The 19,538-nt window shown below is 47.0% G+C and overlaps 1 protein-coding gene across 1 annotated transcript; it reads right to left on the bottom strand.

The window, feature by feature from the left end:
• Positions 1-79: 79 nt before the first annotated feature.
• LOC136512592 (transketolase, chloroplastic-like) lies at positions 80-9,816 on the bottom strand. Its single transcript, XM_066506554.1, has 7 exons — positions 9,030-9,816; positions 3,181-3,271; positions 2,981-3,086; positions 2,612-2,894; positions 2,090-2,238; positions 1,842-1,995; positions 80-1,751 (listed from the first exon to the last, which is right to left on the bottom strand). The coding sequence occupies exons 1-7, from the start codon at positions 9,528-9,530 to the stop codon at positions 795-797; spliced, it is 2,241 nt and encodes a 746-aa protein (XP_066362651.1). The 5' UTR covers positions 9,531-9,816; the 3' UTR covers positions 80-794.
• Positions 9,817-19,538: the final 9,722 nt, after the last annotated feature.

Below are 19,538 nucleotides of genomic sequence, written 5' to 3'. Positions count from 1 at the left end.
CAGCAACTTCACAATTTCCAATCGACCACAGAATTATTGTACATACTATGGCCCCAAATAAACATCAGCACCACAAATATCCATTGGCAAAAAAAGAAATCCATTATCCATGGCGTGGTGCATCCAACATGTCTTTCTAGTTCGGATCGGAGCTTCAACTGCACAGTCCTGACAATAGTTATCAGAGACAGCTAGCCTTCCTGAAGCAACAGCATTGGTATTTTGTTCACTTCTTTCTTGACAATGGTACATTCAGATTCATATGCAATTGCAAGTTACAGCAGCAACAGAAAGTTCAGCACATCAAGGCATTTGAAGTGGATAAAGGTTGCCATTGTTTTACTTCTAACCATGTCTGGTTTGAATTCAAGAAAAAAAAAAACAGAAAAAAGATAGACCACATGAAGTTGAATAGATGCTCTGCTTATATTGCAATCCTAAAAGCACCACAAACTGTATAGAAGTTAAAAAATCCAACTAAGGCACAGCGTGATTTAAACCCAGGATCTCACGAAGAAAAGAATGAAACATTGTTGCAAGAGCAAGACTATCAGTTGATTGCCAGTGTTACCAAAACAAACCAGCACCCAATTTAATCAAACTCAACTTCATGAATCGTCTAAGGGGTCACCGAATAAAAACCAATGTAAATGGAAAATACATTGTTTATTACAGTCCTAAAATACCACTCACCCTCCAAGCGCATCTTTATGCTCCCTCAATTATTTGGGCACAAGACCTCCAGGTATGGCGTTCCTTCGGCATCGGTGACAACAAAAACTCAGTTATGAGTCTTAGAAGCTTTTGGCTGCCGCAATAACGCCCTCCACAGTGATGCCATACTCCTTGTAGATCTTTCCAGCAGGAGCACTTGCGCCGAATTTGTCGATGCCAATGGCCTTGCCCTGGGCTCCAACATACTTCTGCCATCCGAGAGGAGAACCAGCCTCAATGCTGATTCTTGATGTAACAGCCTCAGGGAGAACACTCTCCTTGTATTCATCTGACTGCTCCTCAAAAAGTTCCCAGGAAACAAATGACACAACACGGACAGTCTTCCCCTCCTTCCTCAACTCATCAGCAGCCTTGGCAGCAATCTCTAGTTCAGAGCCGGTACTCAACACGATGAGATCAGGCTTGTTGCCGGTTGAATTGTCAGAGATGGTATATCCACCCTTCTCAACACCCTCAATTGAGGTGCCAGGCAGATGAGGAAGCTTTTGCCTTGAGAGAGCAAGAATAGATGGCCTCTTCCTGTTGAGAACTGCAACTTTGTATGCTCCAGCAGTCTCATTGCCATCAGCCGGGCGAAGCATCAGTATGTTCGGCATTGCGCGGAAACTCACCAAGTGCTCAATGGGCTGATGGGTTGGGCCATCCTCTCCGAGACCAATAGAGTCATGGGTCATAACATAGATAACTCCAGCTTCAGACAAAGCTGAGATTCTCATAGCACCTCTCATGTAATCAGTGAAGACAAAGAAAGTAGCACAGTATGGAACAAACCCTGGGCTGTGCAGAGCAATGCCATTAGCAATGGCGCCCATTCCGTGCTCTCTGACTCCAAAGCGGACACTGCGCTCCTCAGGCGTATCCTTCTGGAAGTCACCAAACATCTTAAGCAGGGTCATGTTGGAGGACGCAAGATCAGCACTACCTCCCATAAGACCAGGCACAACATTAGCAAGTGCGTTCAAGCACTGCTGGGAGAGGTTCCTGGTGGCATCCGCTTGGCTCTCTGGAGTGTATTTCTAGGGTGGAGAAACAAGAATCAACCATTAGAGTATAATCCTCCACACATCACATCAGCTGTAGTATTGTGTGTAGGTATGTATTCTTACCGGAAGAGCATCAGCCCAGCCAGTGGGAAACTCCCCTGTGATGAGACTTTTCAAAGTTGCTGCATCCTCTGCATACTTCTTCTCGTACTCTGCAAATTTGGCATTCCAATCAGCCTCAAGTGCGGCACCTTGTGGCGTGTGGCGGCTCCAGTGGCTGCAATGATACATTCAAAGAAATTGCATTTGTGCTATGCATTTCACCTTCTCATTTGGATACCTAGATTATCAGAGCAAACAACAAGACCTACCTCTTGACATCCTCTGGTACAAAGAATGGCTCATAGGGCCATCCAAGGTTCTGCCTGGTTGCTTCGACCTCTTTGGCACCCAATGCACTTCCATGCACACTGTATGAGTTGGCCTTGTTGGGTGATCCAAAACCGATTGTGGTTGTCACCTAAAAAGGATACAAATTAGACCAATATTATAAAATCTACAGCAAGCGAACTGAGCGATAGCTCAGTTGGTGGTCTCCCAGTGGTGGGAAGCCCCAAGTCGGGAGTTCAACTCCGCATGTTGTAAAAAAAATCCCCTCGCCTGTCCTATGCCAAAGCACAGGTCTAACGCCCAGCCCAGTCTCACGTGGGCAACGGTGCCGCTGTGTATGGGTGGGACAGGGGTTCGGAGATTTTCTCGATCTGCGTGAGAAGGTCATCATCTATCTTAAGCAGAATACCCGGGGGCCGTCTACCCCCTGCGGATCGATTTTTTAAAAAAAAAAATCTACAGCAAACAAAACATAAAAGATTGCAAATACCAAAGAAACAAACCTTGATTAAGGTGGGCTTGTCGGTAACCGCCTTTGCTTCCTTAATAGCTGCACGGATGTCATCATAGCCAGTGTTCCCATTCTTAACCCAGATTGTGTGCCACCCAAGAGCCTCAAAGCGGGTGCTCACGTCCTCTGTGAATGCAATCTCTGTATCTCCATCAATGGAAATGTGGTTGTCATCGTAGAAAGCAATGAGCTTGCCAAGACCCCAGTGCCCAGCCAAGGAACAAGCTTCATTAGCAACACCCTCCATTTGGCAACCATCTCCCAAAATAACGTACCTGTACAAAATTCATGAAACTACTTACCAAAATTGCACCACACAAACTAAAAGCAAAACATGGCACGTTCACATTAGAATTATTACGTGTAGTGGTCGACAATCTCATTGTCAGGCTTGTTGAAGCGGGCAGCCAGGTGCTTCTCAGCAAGTGCCAACCCAATGGCATTGGCGACACCCTGACCAAGAGGTCCTGCAGAACAACCATATCGGAAACCGAAACTTTCAGTTTTACAGTACAGCAGGGAAACTTTACTAGTGTCAGCTCTATAGAGAAGAAAATAGACCAGTGGTAACTTCAACTCCTGGAGTCTCAAAGTTCTCAGGGTGGCCCGGTGTTCTGCTTCCCCATTGCCTGAACTGCTTCAAGTCCTCCTCCTGCAGCAGCAGCATACCAGCCGTTCAAAAGAAATTCAATCGCACAAGAGGTGATGTAAATGATCCATATGAAACAGCAAGCAGTTCAACTAAGGTGAATCACACTAAAGTTCTGCTCAACTGAACATGAGTGCTGAGGGGTCCACGGTGTAACGTCTGGGTTTCCAACTAATCTTCGAAACTCAAATTTTCACTTAGCTTATTAGATTTTTGACAACTGGATAAAAGCAGCCAAGCAGGCACAGCCCTTTCTAGTGGAAAGGAATGTTGGAGGTAACAGAGCAATAATCAGCCAGGGCTTGGTCACCCAGATGACTGCATTGCAATATATATATATAGGATAAGAACTGCATTGATTACATACAGCTCACTAGAGCTTTTACTAGACAGGAAACCTGCCTGGGTACCCGCACACCTCTTGAGCTACCCAAGGACTTAATGACATAGATTAGCTAAAAACTTAAAAGCACTAAATGTGCCTGGGAAGCAGGGCTTACAGCTACAGTTCTCCCCCTAAGACCTGCTTCAACCCTTCTTGATCTGCTTGATGCCAATTCTGCTTCTCATATCTTCAAGCTTGGCCTTGCCCAAAGCCTTAGTGAGAATGTCTGCCAATTGATCAGCTGTAGGGATGTACTCAGTCCTGATGCTGCCTTCTTCAATACAATCCCTGATAAAATGTTGCTTAACTCTGATATGTTTGCTCCTGTCATGGAAGACAGGGTTCTTAGCAAGTGCAATTGCAGACTTGTTGTCAACCCTCAGTTCCACAGTCTCCACCTTTCTTCCCAACAGATCAGCCAACAATCTTGACAGACACAGGGCTTGTGTTGCTGCTGAAGTCATAGCCATATATTCAGCCTCACAACTAGACAAAGCCACCACCCTCTGCTTGATAGATTGCCAGCTGACCAAGCTGTTGCCAAAGAAGAACAGACAACCTGTTGTGCTTTTGCTGGAGTCAATATCACCGGCTAGGTCTGAATCACAGTAGCCCACAAACCTAGCAGAATTTGGGGCTCTTTTGAACTGCAGACCATAGTCCAATGTTCCAGCCAAGTACCTCAGCACCCTCTTGACTGCTTGCTGGTGCTCAGTGGTCGGTTTCTCCAAGAATCTGCTCACATAGCCCACTGAGAAAGCCAAATCAGGCCTGGTATGAACCAGGTATCTCAAGCTTCCAACCAGCCTCCTATACTGAGTTGGATCCACCTCCTTGGCAGTGCTATGCTTGCTGAGCTTCAGGCGCTCTTCCATTGGTGTAGCTGCTGGATTGCAATCAGACATGCCTCCCAGTTCTAGGATTTTCTTGGCATAGTGAGTCTGCCTCATGGTGATCCCATTCTTGCCTTGCTGTACTTCAATGCCAAGGTAGAAACTGAGCAAACCCAAGTCACTCATCTCAAAAGTGGATTTCATCCTTTCCTTGAAAGCCTTTACTTCATCTTTGACTGCTCCAGTGATAATCAGATCATCAACATAGACCCCAACCAGCAACACTAAGCCCTCTGAACCTTTCCTATAAATTGCTGCTTCATGTTTGCTCTGTTTGAACCCCATTTCCTTCAGAGTAGAGTCCAACTTAGCGTTCCACGCCCTGGGTGCCTGCTTCAGCCCATACAAAGCTTTGTGCAGGCGATATACCTTGCTTTCTTCCCCAGGAATAGCAAACCCAGGTGGCTGCTGGACATATACTTCTTCCTTGAGCTCTCCATTTAGAAAAGCTGACTTGACATCCATATGATGAACAGTCCATCCTTCCTGGGCAGCTAGAGCAAGCAACAGTCTCACTGATTCTATGCGCGCAACAGGAGCGAACACATCCTCATAATCAACACCCTCTTGCTGCACAAACCCACGAGCAACAAGCCGAGCCTTGTGCTTGATCACATCTCCTTTCTCATCTTTCTTCAGCTTGTAGACCCATTTTAGAGAAATTGGCCGATGGCCAGCTCGGGGAGACACAAGCTCCCAGGTGCCATTGCGCTCAACAGCGCGCAACTCCTCTTTCATTGCTGCCTGCCATGCAGGATCATCTTTAGCCTCTGCATAAGAAATGGGTTCCCCAAAGTGGGTGAGGTGGAGCTCTGCGAACAAGCGCTGCGCCGGCGGCGGAACTTCCTGTTCCCCGCCCAATATGCCATCTATGGTACGATAGCGCAGCTGCTCGTCGTTGTGATAAGTGTCCAGCCGTTCCTCATCATCTTCCAAGGGAGTCACGTGCTCCACTTGTGGGCTGGCTGGAGCTGGTGGTGGTGAAGGCATTCTGGATGTCTCAGACACCTCTTCTCCTGCATCAAGCACCGATTCTGCTGCTGGAAAAGCTTCAGGTGAGGCAGAATGGGGCTGAGGAGATGAGTGTGACTGCACTGAACCTCCAGCTCCAGGGACTTCTTCCTCCCAAGGAAATTCCACCACAAAATCACTACCAGCTGCCCCAGACGTACCTGCTGCTGGTGATGTCCAATCCCAACCTCTTCCTTCATCAAAAACCACATCTCGGCTGACACGTACACGCTGAGATGCTGGATCAAAAACTCGATAGGCTTTGGCTCCTTCAACATAGCCAATAAATACTCCAGCTTCACCACGATCATCAAGTTTTCTGAGCTGAGACAAACGGCGAGTATATGCCACACAACCAAACACCTTCAGATGGCCAACAGTGGGTGCTCGGCCATGCCATGCTTCATAGGGAGTGACATCACCTAGAGCCTTGGTTGGTGACCGATTCAGAATATGCACAGCAGTCATCACTGCCTCCCCCCAAAACTTGGCTGGCATCTGGCGCTGCTTGAGTAAGGCACGTGCCATGGCCACCACGGTTTGATTTCTACGCTCCACCACGCCATTCTGCTGTGGTGAATGAGGAGCACTGTAATGCCTTTTGACTCCTTCATTGGCACAATAAGCAGCAAATTCTGCAACAGTAAACTCTCCTCCATTATCTGTGCGCAGAACTTTCAGTTTACGCCCACTCTCCACCTCTGCAGCAGCCTTCACCTTTATGATAGCATCTGCTGCAGCATCCTTAGATGACAGCAGCACTGCCCACATGAATCGTGTGGCATCATCTACAAGCAGCAGAATATAGCGATTACCTGCCGAAGTTGCTGGTGTAACTGGCCCACAGAGATCACCATGCACCAATTCAAGGTGATCCTGAGCACGATATGTTGCTGCAGCAGGAAATGATCGCCTCCTCTGTTTGGTGGTGACACAAGTGTCACACACTTGCTCAACATGATCGATCTTTGGCATCCCTCTTGCCATTTCCTCCTTGCCAAGCCTCCGCAGGGCCTCAAAATTCAGATGCCCAAAACGCTCATGCCATTTCCACGCCTCCTCATCCCTGCGCGCAGCAAGACACACTGGCTGTGCTGTCTTCATATGCAGTACATACAGCCGGTTCGCGCCACGCCTCACCTTGGCCAGTAGGCGGCCGCTGCTGCGTTCCCAAATCTGCAGTACTCCATCATCAATCACCACCTTTGAGCCATTCTCATCAAGTTGACCGAGGCTCATGATCGAGTTCTTCAATGCCGGAATGAAATAAACTCCATGAAGAACACGATGCTCACCAGTCTTTGCTTCAAAAACAATTGAGCCAACGCCCTTGATTTCCACCTTGGACGCGTCCCCGAACCGAACCGTGCCTTGAACGTCCGTGTTCAGGTCTGAAAACAGGTCACGCTGCCCAGTCATGTGGTGTGTTGCGCCTGAATCAAGGTACCAGCCGCCAGCCATCTCTTCATCATCTGCTCCCAGATAAGCACGCGCACGTGGCTCAAAGAACTCAACGCGCTGTGCTGTATAGTTGAGCTCCGGCGTGCTCTGTTCCATCTCAATGAAGCCATGAGACAGAAACAGAGCTGCATCTTCCTCACACTCAGCAAACTGGGCACGCCCTTCATGTCCTCCTTGCTGCCCAGCTTGGTTACCGCCGCCACGGCCTCCTCCACGGTTTCCGCCACCGCGTCCACCACGATTTCCTCCCCCGCCGCCGCGCTCTGTTCCATCACGGCGCGGCTGGGGACATTCACGCGCCCAATGCCCTTCCTGATGGCAGTTGAGGCACGTGTTGGGGCCAACACGGCCGGCGCCATTGCCTTCTCCACGTCCGCTGCCACGGCCAGCACCTCTGCCCCGTCCGCGTCCACCTCCGCGGCTGCGTCCTCCGCCACCGCCGCGCTGGTTCTTGAAACCAGAACTGCCAGCTTCTTCTGCGCCTTTCTTCTCCTTCCTCAAACGCGCACGCCACTGCTCCTCAGTGTACAGCAGCTTGCCGTTGATGAACACCGGCTCTGTCACAGCTTGCGCTTCACGGTCATCCACCGCCTTGAGCCTTCCTGTCACCTCTTCAAGTGTGAGCGCCTCGAAGTCGAGGAACTGCTCAATGGCGACGACGATCTGCGCGTACTTGGTTGGCACCGTGCGCAGAAACTTTTCCACGACACGCGCCTCATCGATGTCCTTGTCTCCATGAAGCACCAGCTGCTGGTGCAGAGTTGACAGCCGCAGGGCAAAATCCTCCACCGGCTCGCCAGGCTTGACGTCAATGTTCTCCCACTCCCGACGCAGTCGCTGCAACGTCGCTCGGCGGACCCTGTCCACACCGATACGAGTCGCAGCGATGGCATCCCATGCCTCTTTTGCCGTCGCCTTGTCGAGGAGCGGGAGCCCCAACTCCTTGGGCACAGCAGCGACGATCACCTCCAGAGCTCGCCTGTCGTCGCGAAACTGCACTGGGCCTCCTTCGACAGCTTCCCAGAGGTCGCGCGCCTGCATCCTGAGCTTCATCGTCTGGCTCCACTCATAATAATTGGTCTTGTCCAGCATTGGCCATGATGTGCCGCTGCCGGAATCGCGGTAGACCACCCTGCCATGCGGCGACTCATAGCGACCACCGCCACGACGCCTTCGGTCACGCAGTGGTGACTGCGAACGGCGCCTGTCCCGTGGCGGAGTCCGTGGCCGCCGGTTCCTCCGGTCCTCCTCTTCTTCTTCCTCCTCCTCCTCCTCATCTCCCTTCTCTGCTGCTATCTCCGCCCGCAGCTCCTGCGCTGTCCTGGCCGCCGCCTCCGCGGCTGCTGCAGCCTGCTGTGCCGCCTCGACAGCCAGCGCCGCCGCCTCCTCTGCTGCCTTCAGGCGCGCAGCCCTGCCAGAGGGGTCGCCCAGCTCGCCCTCAGTGGCTCCCTTGGTCTTCCTAGCCCGGCGCTCAGAGGAGGTTGACGTCATGGAGAAGATGAGAGGGTGAGAAGGTGTCTAACCTGTCTCTGATACCAATTGTTGGAGGTAACAGAGCAATAATCAGCCAGGGCTTGGTCACCCAGATGACTGCATTGCAATATATATATATATATATAGGATAAGAACTGCATTGATTACATACAGCTCACTAGAGCTTTTACTAGACAGGAAACCTGCCTGGGTACCCGCACACCTCTTGAGCTACCCAAGAACTTAATGATATAGATTAGCTAAAAACTTAAAAGCACTAAATGTGCCTGGGAAGCAGGGCTTACCGCTACAAGGAAAACGAAGCCGACACCAAAAGTTCTAGTGGGAAGGAAAACGAAGCCGACACCAAAAGTAGCAGCCAAGATCCTTCCAACCTTCCACTATTTTACCAAACAAACAAGACCCAAACTTTACACACGAAATTACCAGCTCCCGAGTTCGCCGCTCCAACTTTCCACACGCAGGACACAGATGCAAAACACTGAAAAGGGAGCGAGCAGTGAACCAGCTGCCTTACCTTGACGCTGTCGTACCCGGCTAAGTGGAGCAGGGCGTACTGGAGCATGCACCCGTGGCCGGCAGAGAGGACGAAGCGGTCGCGGTTGAACCAGTAGGGGTTCTTGGGGTTGTAGCGCATGACCTCGTCGTAGAGGACGTGACCCACGGGCGCGCAGCCCATGGGCAGCCCCGGGTGCCCGGAGTTGGCCTTCTCGACGGCGTCGATGGCCAGGAACCGGATCGTGTTGACCGACTTCTCCAGCAGCTCGCCCGTGGCGGCCTTGATCCCCTCGAGCGTCTCGGCGGCGGCGGCGCGCACGACGCACTGGCGGCGGGAGACGGCCGCGGACGACGGCGGGCGGCGGCGGGCCGGGAGCGGGGAGCGCAGGCCGCGGCCGGCCACCGAGATGAGACGGCGGAAGCCGAGGCGCTCGGCCCGGGCCGACGCTCCGGCGCCGGGCGCGGGGCCGGCGCGCGCGGATATGGTGGCGTGCGCGGCGGCGACGGAGTGCGCGGCCATGGTATGATGGGCGTGTGCGTGCGTCTGAAGGCGGAGATGGCGAGGCTGCAGTTGTGGGCGATGAGGGGAGGGGCTATGTATGGACTCCAGCTCGGGTGCGTTTTGGCGGACTTGTTGGCAACAGCAGCTACGGGCCTACGGCGTTCCACGGCGGAGCTCCCCGTGGCGCGAACCATGGCTGCTCTCTCCATTTGTCTCCTCTCTTCTTCTGCGCCTAAAAAATATCTCTGCACCTAAAATATATCCAGGGTAAGAAGGATACTTTTCTCAGCATGAGATCGATGCTTTTCTCGGATGTACTATGCACGAAGGCACTTCTGGTATGTCTGTATGTGGTATGAGAAATCAATCCAAATACCATCTGTGCGAACAAAAAAGAGCATCTTGACTTCTTGAACTGAATGTATGAAGTTGAAGTATTTGCAAAGTACCTTTTTAAACATATCCAAAGTAATTTCGCATAAGGGTACGATGTAGTATTATTTCGCGAGATTTTTTTTATGTTTATAAAAGATCTATGAGTAAAATACACCGGAGGTCCATTAACTTTTGGTAAAATGTTATTTAGGTCCATCAACTTTGAAACTGCATGTTTGGGTCCATTAACTTTCGTTTTGTGTCATCTAGGTCCATCAACTTTGACTCATGCATTTTTGGTCCATGAACTTTTAAAATGGTTCACTGCAGGTCCACGCATGCATACACGCACGTTGACTTTTTGCGTCGGTGGAGCCATGCCTGCACTCGCCGCCAGTTTCGCTTTCACCTTCACCCAAGTACTGTAGGAGAGGAGTAACTAATTACTACTGTAATTACACATTGAGAAGAAGGCCGTGAGAAGTCCATGCTGGTGTACGTCTCCCATGAGAAGCGGCCCGGGTTCAACCACGAGAAGAAGGCCGGCGCCATGAACGAGCTGAACGCTGCTCCGCCGTGATCTCCAACTCGCCCTTCATCCTCAACCTGGACTGCGACCACTACATCAACAACTCGCAGGCGCTGCGCACGGGCATCTGCTTCATGCTCGGCCGCGACAGCGACACGGTGGCGTTCGTGCAGTTCCCACAACAGTTCGAGGGCGTGGACCCCATGGACCTGTACGCCAACCACAACCGCATCTTCTTCGACGGCACGCTCCGGGCGCTGGACGGCATGCAGGGCCCCATCTACGTCGGCACCGGGTGCATGTTCCGCCGCATCACGCTCTACGGCTTCGACCCGCCGAGGATCAACGTGGGCTGGAGCTCACCACCAAGGCCGCCGTGGCGAAAGGCAAGCACGGCTTCCTGCCCTTACCGAAGAAGTCGTACGGCAAGTCGGACGCGTTCGTGGACACCATCCCGAGAGCGTCCCACCCGTCGCCGTTCGTGGACGCAGACGAGGCCGCCGCCATCGTGTCCGACGAGGCGACCATCACCGAGGCCGTGGCGGTGTGCACGGCGGCGTACGAGAAGAAGACCGGGTGGGGCAGCGACATCGGGTGGGTGTACGGCACGGTGACGGAGGACGTGGTGACGGGGTACCGGATGCACATCAAGGGGTGGCGGTCCCGCTACTGCTCCATCTACCCGCACGCCTTCATCGGCACCGCGTGGCGAGCTCCGGCGGCCGTGCATGTGCACGTGGCTGCCCGCACGGGCTGCATGCGCGTCAGGTCAGGGTAAAACAGAGCGGCGCATCATCACTCAGTAGTCATCAGTAGTGCCGGACGCGTGCCACTGCCGACTTGCCGAGTTTGTGCAGTAAGTAGTGTCGACGACGCGGCGGCGGCTTCTTCAGTGACCTTCAGTGTCTGAAGTGCCGGACGCCGGTGAAGACGAGGGCCACCCCGTACTTGTTGCAGCAGTCCACGGCGTCCTGGTCCCGGATGCTGCCGCCGGGCTCCGGGATCAGCGATTCCGCTCTGGCACGCCTCCTCCACCGCATCGTTCCAAGCTGCATCATCATTCCGGTTCAACAACACATTAATTAGCTAATAGGAGTAAATAACAAACGTTGTTTTTAGTGTTCTTTGTTGCATCCAGAACCATGTGATTGCTTGCTTCTACGTACGGTTCAGGAACAAGATAAAAATTGATCGAAATCAACTAGTACTCGATAAATGCTTCAATTCCAATTTTTAAGCCAGCACTTTTTGGTTTCTTTTTCCCTTACCAAACGGGAAGAAGGCATCGCTGGCCAAAGCAGCTCCTATGGCATCCTCCCCTGCCTTCTTGAAAGCAATCCTCAGGCTCTCCCGCCGGTTCGGTTGGCCACTGCCCATGCCCAGCATGCAATTGTTCTGCAGAGACCAGCCATCATCAGGCACAGAATCAATAGACTGTACAGCTAGCTATATCGCGCTCCCCACATAACCTAAAAGGTATGCATGCGTGCACTACTGACCTTAGCGATCACAATAGCGTTGCTCTTGACGTGTGACGCAGAGGCACGCGAATTTCGCGTCCGAAAGCTCACTGCACCCAGGAGTCCTCTCTGACATTTTTGTGAAGGTGATGTCTTCCGGGGTCAGATCGTCCGACTCTTGAGCCAACCAGCCGCCAGTCACCTGTCGCAGCGACAGCATTCCTTTCCCGCTCCTCTTCGCCTCCAGTATCCTCAGCGTCTTGGATTTCGCAAGAGGTACGAGCTCTACGGCTGGCCCTGAGGGACCGAGCAACCAGCCGCCGCCGCCCAGCATCGTCATGCATGCACATACCTGCCCTGATGATGATGATTCGAGCACGAAACACACATGCATGCCCGGCAGACGAGCGACGGCGGCGAGTGCAGGCATGCCTCCACCGACGCAAAAAGTCAACGTGCGTGCATGCATGCGTGGACCTGCAGTGAACCATTTTAAAAGTTCATGGACCAAAAATGCATGAGTCAAAGTTGATAGACCTAGATGACACAAAACGAAAGTTAATGGACCCAAACATGCACTTTTAAAGTTAATGGACCTAGATGACATTTCACCGAAAGTTAATGGACCTCCGGTGTATTTTACTCAAGATCTATCGTTAAAGATGTTTTTAGACTGACGCTTTTCTTAAGCTACCAGTACAAATAATTTAAAATTGGGATTTGCTAACTTGAATTTTATAGGTGACCGGTTATTGCATATATTTTAAAAAAAATTATAGTTTTAGTTCCTTGCAATTTATGTAGATAAAACTGCACCAATGGATAAAATCGCAAACATGACAAAATCTGATATGGGTTGGCACAAAGATAATTTAACAATTTACAATTATTTCTATAGTCAGATAAGGACAAAAAAAATTTGATATGTTATGACACAAAGACAAATAACAAATCACAAAAATAATAATTTACTTGCACTAATTGTTAATACAAAAGTGTTGCATAAAATCATCTTAGAATTCAACCACCTGAAATATAGGAGAAGTGTTCAAAATTTTTTTTATGACTTTACAATATTACTAAAGTTCATGAATACCATCGGCCTCTAGTTCCCACTAAACGGGCAACCAAATATAGACAAATTGCATTGCACTAGTAGTCTGAATATATGCTAATGCAAACATCCAAATAGGCCATATATCTATAAAAAAAATCTAAAAAGGAACTCCATGTTCGTCGAGAGGGCAAGAAAATATGAGATTAATCAGAAAGAAAAGAATATGCCCAATTAGATTTTATAATTTTGTAACTATGTAGAGCAAATGAAAGAGTACATATGAATTATGATTGACAATTAGCTAAATTTGGTCCACATATTCTCCCTCCATTTCTTTTTATCTGTCATTCTCCCTTCCTGAAAAATCAAACGTACTTAACTTTGACCAAGTATATACATAAAAATATTAGTATTTATGGTACATATAATTAATATTATTAATTAGATAGATCGTTGACTCTATTTTTTAATAAACTTATTCGAAGAGACAAATGTTGCTAAATTTTTATAACGTAAGAAAGTTTGAACGTGGTGAGTACCGTAACGACAATTACAAAGAAACAGAGGTAGTACAGCCACATGGTAACAAACGAACAGTAAATCTATCTAACTAGTACTACGAGAAATATAACTGTTGTTAATGATCAAGATTGAATAGACATGGGCGAAAGAAAACGAATGCTTTTGTGAATGGCAAGCCGATAATGATGATCTCACGGCAACCAGACGCTTTAGTATAGAAATGATATTTTCGGACGACTCCCATTTTTAAAGAAACAGATGACTTAAAAAACCACGGTGGGAGGACTGTAGCTCAAGAATCGTTCTTGCAAATCAATTTTCAGAGCGGTTCTATTAAGAAAACTGCATCTAGAGACAGATCCATTTCATGGTCGATTTTCATAAGTGAACCACACGTAAAAATAGCATTTTCAGGGATGGACGTCTTTGCCGAACCGTCTATAAAAGAACTAGATTATAAAGGACAGTTCTTTTAAGAGAACCGTTCTTAAAAATGATTAACTAATGCGGTCCTCTTAGTCAATCAGCCCTAGAAAGAACTCCCTATAAATACTCTTCTTCCTCCTCATGACTGTAGCTGGTCATGTGTGATTGTAGTTGTTGATGACATTGTTGAGTTCACTTGGACACGAGAAAATAAAAAAAATAGGGCGAGGGGGTTTGCCCTTTGAACCTTTGAAGGAGTTGAGTTTGAGAAGTGAGTTTATATATGTATCCCTGAAGTCTTTTCAAAGTTTACCTTACATTTCTCTCACAATTTTTTTTTGTCATATAGATCTAGATCTGGAGAGGCATGTTGTTTCATAATTACTAGAAGAATACCCCGCGCTTTGCTGCGGGACTCTCTCGAAAATAAAACTATTGCATATATGAGATAAATCATCTACATATTCTTACATCCATTCTTACTAAATTTTGTTGCATTAAAAGATTAAAAGTTAGTGGGATGATATAACTATTAGTTAAAGATGATGTGGATACTTAATGGAAGATAATGTGGATGGCTTGCATGTTGAGATAGAGCATATAGTGGGAATTAGCGTTATAAGAGATATAGATTCACTTTTGTTAGCAATTTAGACCCATTTTTTGCACAACTTACTTGGCTCACATCAACTCTAGTTATTTTGTATAGTTACTATGTCAATATTAAACTATTTTTTCTATGACTACACAAGTTTTTAGATTTTTTTAGCTCTAGCTTTAGCTCTAGATCTGAAGGGTGGGCCTGGTGCAAGTGGTAGAGTCCTACCGCCTGTGACCGGAAGGTCCCGGGTTTGAGTTGCGGTCTCCTCGCATTGCACACACGAGGATAAGGCTCGCTACTTACACCATTCCCCAGACCCCGTATAAAGTGGGAGCTCTCTGCACTGGGTACGCCCTTTAGCTTTAGCTCTAGATCTAGATTAATATTTATATAAAAAATTTTAATTAACTCTTTCACCAGTTATATGCGAATAATATCAGCTTTGAAATCAGCCAATACCACAGCTTATGGAGAAATCAGCCAAGATAATGGAATATCATGAACCTAGCTGAGAATTCGTTTCGAGCATCTTGATGTAGTTTTGTCAAACATCTATGACAGCACTCCCCGGGCGGCTACAAGGAAGAAGATTCGGTAGCATCTTTTAGCAATATATCGTGTCAATCATGATAGAAATAATTAGCGAATGAAAGGAGTCTTTAACTTTTAAGCCTCACCACTAGGTGCATTATTAATTAATAGACCGGTTGGTTAAGTTGTTTGTGGTAGAACTGCCTATCATGTTTAAGTCCTCGAAGTTGAGCGTGGGTGCGTGTACATAGTACTGTGTGATCGCACTTACAAGGCTGGTGTAGCGACGAGAGTAGGATTCTGGCCAGCATCAGCTATTTAGCTTCACGATGAAAATAAGTGGGAAACGCTAGGGATGACGCGGTGTATCTAGTTAAAAAAGCCAAAGTGGTAATAAATCAACGAGTTTTTCAAGTGGCTAAAAAAGTTGCCTGGCTGGTGTAGCGACGAGAGTAGGATTCTGGCCAGCATTAGCTATTTAGCTTCACGATGAAAATAAGTGGGAAACGCTAGGGATGACGCGGTATATCTAGTTCAAAAAAAAAAACAAGTGGTAAATCAATGAGTTTTTCAAGTGGCTAAAAAAGTTGTCTGCATATTTGTTGGGTTCCTCCAACGGTTTTAAAATCTCGATCCTAAAATATAGAAGATAATTTTACATCACGAATCTTGGACTATTTCTAAATCATCATAACTAATTTTATATTTCTTGCTCTCTTGTATATTTGCATCAGGAACCCTATCATCCCTTTTATTTTTTCTCATATTCTTCCACCTTCAGTTTGGCGGATGGATATGCGTGCATATTTACCCGTACAATTGGATTGTTTTCACCAAGCGTGGAAAGATTGGGAGTTGTTGGAGAGCAGTTTTTTTTATTTTGCCAAAAAAAAGATTGGGAGTGGAATTTGGAAACTCTCGGAGATGTTCTAAGTCTATGAAATTTTTTCGCGGCCTAAATTATTTATTCTAATTATTTTCAACTAAAAAATAGAGGAACGGACCGCCTAGACCATCCCATAAACAGTGTCTGACTTCGCTCATTGAACATGTTCAACTAATAGAATAATGCTACAAACTCATGGATATTGATGTAACTTCACCCAAGAGTATTCCAAGTTATCGATTTTTATGATAAACATAAAATAAACTAGCAACGAATCAAGTATGTCAAGGATAACTGATAAGAGAAGATATACGATACTTTGGGTAGAGGAGAGTTTTCTAAGATTTCCCTTAAAGTTCTAAGGAAATAAAAATTAGGTCCTCACCAGATCCTATCCAACCATCAAGGGGGGTGAGAAAACAAGGTAGAGCTCAGGCTGGTTGATAGGGATATCATTTCTTTGTATACACACATCACTCCTCAAGAAAGGCTAATTACAAGAGTTCAAGCACGACAATTAAATCTTCGTTTGAGCTTGTTCCTAAATATTATTTTTCATTATTATGATCATAAATTGCTATCTAATGATATTATTCTTAAGAATGATGGAGAGGTAAAAAGAAGTTCATGGAGAGAGTCATGGGGGCAGAGAAGACCAATGCAGGGGATTCAATTGAAGTTGGAGGCACAATCCATATATATCAAGTTTGAGTACATCTTGAACTATAGGGGCAACTGATACTAAAATTCAGAAGTGCTTGCATCCTCTTAGTTCTCATGCTGAGTTGTATTGTTGCTTAGTTAAACTAGGTCCAGCCGAGTTTAGGCATGCGATATAAACTATCTTGGGACTACTTTTAGCCTTACAATTTATAAATTGAGCTATTGCTACTCCATGCTACCATGTTGTGCCTCCCAAGCTCAAAATATATAATTCTACTCAGATAGTTTTGACCCTAGCACACCCTCACAGGTATCATGAACCAGCCACCGGTTGTGTGATCCATGGTTTTTCTTTGGCAACAACCATATAAGATCTTAATAGACATGTGAGAGTGTGTGCCCACTGTCTACATAGTAGTTGATAGGGAAAATCCTTTGTGTTTTCTTTTTCTATCTTCTTGCTAACAATGTTGAACCATGAGTTTGTTATTGTGAGCGACCTATATAGGGCTACATGGACCAGATGTTTACAAGGATGGATGAAGCCATTGCAAAGGGGGTCAATGATGTTTTTGCCAAATAGTTTGGTTCTCAATGTCATATTTTTACTAAAAATGGTGATTATTTAAAGGGGCACCTCCTTGCCGTCCTTTCTCCTGCGACTAACCTTTTGTACAGACTTGCAAGTGCTGCGTTCAAATGGAGAAGGCAGAGCAAAATCAATTCTGCAATTTATTCCGGATTTTCTTTGTTGTGATGGAGTGACATTGTACAATCATCATTGATAGCGAGAGTTACAACAACCTTGCAAGCAGTGAAGTCGAGAATATTGGCTTGACCAAACAGACGTACCCAGGTTTGTACAACATCCAATGGAAAAATTAATAAGACAAAGGTTAATAAAATTGCACGCATGGATTTCAATTGGTACTTATAAAGATATATAGTACATATTTTGACATAATACCTATATGCAAGCATGCTTTTGTTGCTAGGTACACCATTTTTTTAAAGAAACGGGAGGAGAATCCCCTACTGAACTCATTTTATAGATTTAAGTCTGTATAAAAAGGAAAAGAACTATAAAAAAACTAAACTGAGCAAGCCAAGCTTGAAGAAGAGGGTTTTTTGAAGGCTTGCGCTCAAGAACATAAGAAAAAAGCTCCTTCTGAAGGCTACTCTTCCATCTGCCCAAAGATGCAGCAGCGCCATCAAAGATGATACTGTTACGCATTGTCCAAATACACCAAGCTGTTAGGATAACAATCTCCACGAAGATGGGCAAACCGAACTGAGCCCTAGCAACTTCTATCTCTCCATGATAGGCAAAGAAATATCCTAGATAATTCCAACTAGGCGCCACCACCAAGCACTAAAAGTGCATTCAAAGAACAAGTGATCCAATGTCTCTTCAAATACAATGAGATTGCTAATGAATACTCGTTCAAATACAATGGTAGAAAATTTACTCTCTCTTTTTTTGGAAACCTCGCCTCATTAGGCCTTTAATTAACAGAAAGCTCAACAAGATCGCGAGCCACCAAGTTTTGTACAAAGTTTGGGATCAGATACTCCCAGACCTCCGACATCCCAACACATGCCTAAAGTGGCTATCTCGTGCGCAGACGAGTTACAAAGACGAGGAACATATAAACATTCAAAACATAAAAAGTGATCTCTAATCACTCTACGGATGTCTTGAAAAATAACACCAGCTCGCGCTTGGTCCATCTCATCAGTGAGCACACCTCTTTGAAGTAGCAGGGAATCAGTCTCTATTTGCAGTTTTGAAATGCCAACAGAAGCTGCAGTATCGATTGCCGTCCAATAAGCAGTAGTTTCAGCCATCAGAGCATCATATATGTTTGCAGCCTTACCAGCACCTGCCAGGACTGCCTCTCCAGCGGCATCACGCACCGCAAAGCCCCAAGCCCCAAACTTCGTTGCATGATTAAAAGCTCCATCCACGTTTATTTTCAGGAAATCTTGTGGTGGCGGTGTCCAGCGGTGTCTCCTTGATGCTACAGTCACTAAACTCGGCTCGTTCTTTTGCTTTCACTCCTCTGTTAGTTGCCAAACTGCATATATGATTTCAGAATTTGTCAGCAGCTTTTCTCCCGCATTGATTGCGTTGCGTGCACTCCACCACTTCCAGAGCAGGTTTAGCACCATTATGCATGTCTCTTCCTCCAGGGAAAGGATATTGATTACCACTTCACGTGACGATCGTAACTCAATTAATTCCTCCCTGAGATAACTAAGGCTCCAATCTAGCCAGCATCTTTGCATAGGTTTGCATTTGAGAAAACAATGTCCCCCGTCTTCGTCAAAATGTTTGTAAACTGGGCATAGAGTGTCAATCGGACCCAACCTTCTCTAATATTCTTCTTCATCGGCAGACTATTATGCACTAGTCTCCAAACAAATTGCCTAACTTTTGGTTGAACTGGTAGCTTCCAGATTTTTTCCACTTGAATTGTCCCGAGGTCACTTCTCTTGATCCGGATGATTCGCCACGCTGGAGAACTGCTGAGAATTCCTTCTTATCATCAAGGACATGGTAGGCTGACTTCACTAAAAATAGTCCTTTTGCATCATAATACCATGCAACAAAATCTTCATGTCCAGATCTCACCGGTATCGCCATGATATCCTTCACGTCATCCTCCTAAAAAATATCCCTCAACAGCTGGACATCCCACGAGCCAGTACTTGGATCAATGAGCTCCGAAACTTTTGAGAGAATTATTGCACCTTTAGGAGTAATTGGTCGGTGTGTTGTTCCCCCCAGAATCCATGGGTCTTCCCATATTTTGATCGATTCTCCATTGCCCACACGCCATATGATGCCTTCTTTCAGGGCTTGAATCCCACGTACAATGCTTCATAAGGTCACCATCTGGGCAATATTTGGCCATCAACAACCTTGCACATAGTGAATCTGGGTTCATCACTATCCTCCAAGCTTGCCTAGCC

The sequence above is a fragment of the Miscanthus floridulus genome, chromosome 16 (assembly GCF_019320115.1).
Source record: "Miscanthus floridulus cultivar M001 chromosome 16, ASM1932011v1, whole genome shotgun sequence".
In the NCBI taxonomy this organism is placed as follows: Eukaryota; Viridiplantae; Streptophyta; class Magnoliopsida; order Poales; family Poaceae; genus Miscanthus; species Miscanthus floridulus.
The sequence above is the reverse complement of the archived record's forward strand: the minus strand, read 5'-3'. Positions and strand labels throughout refer to the sequence as shown.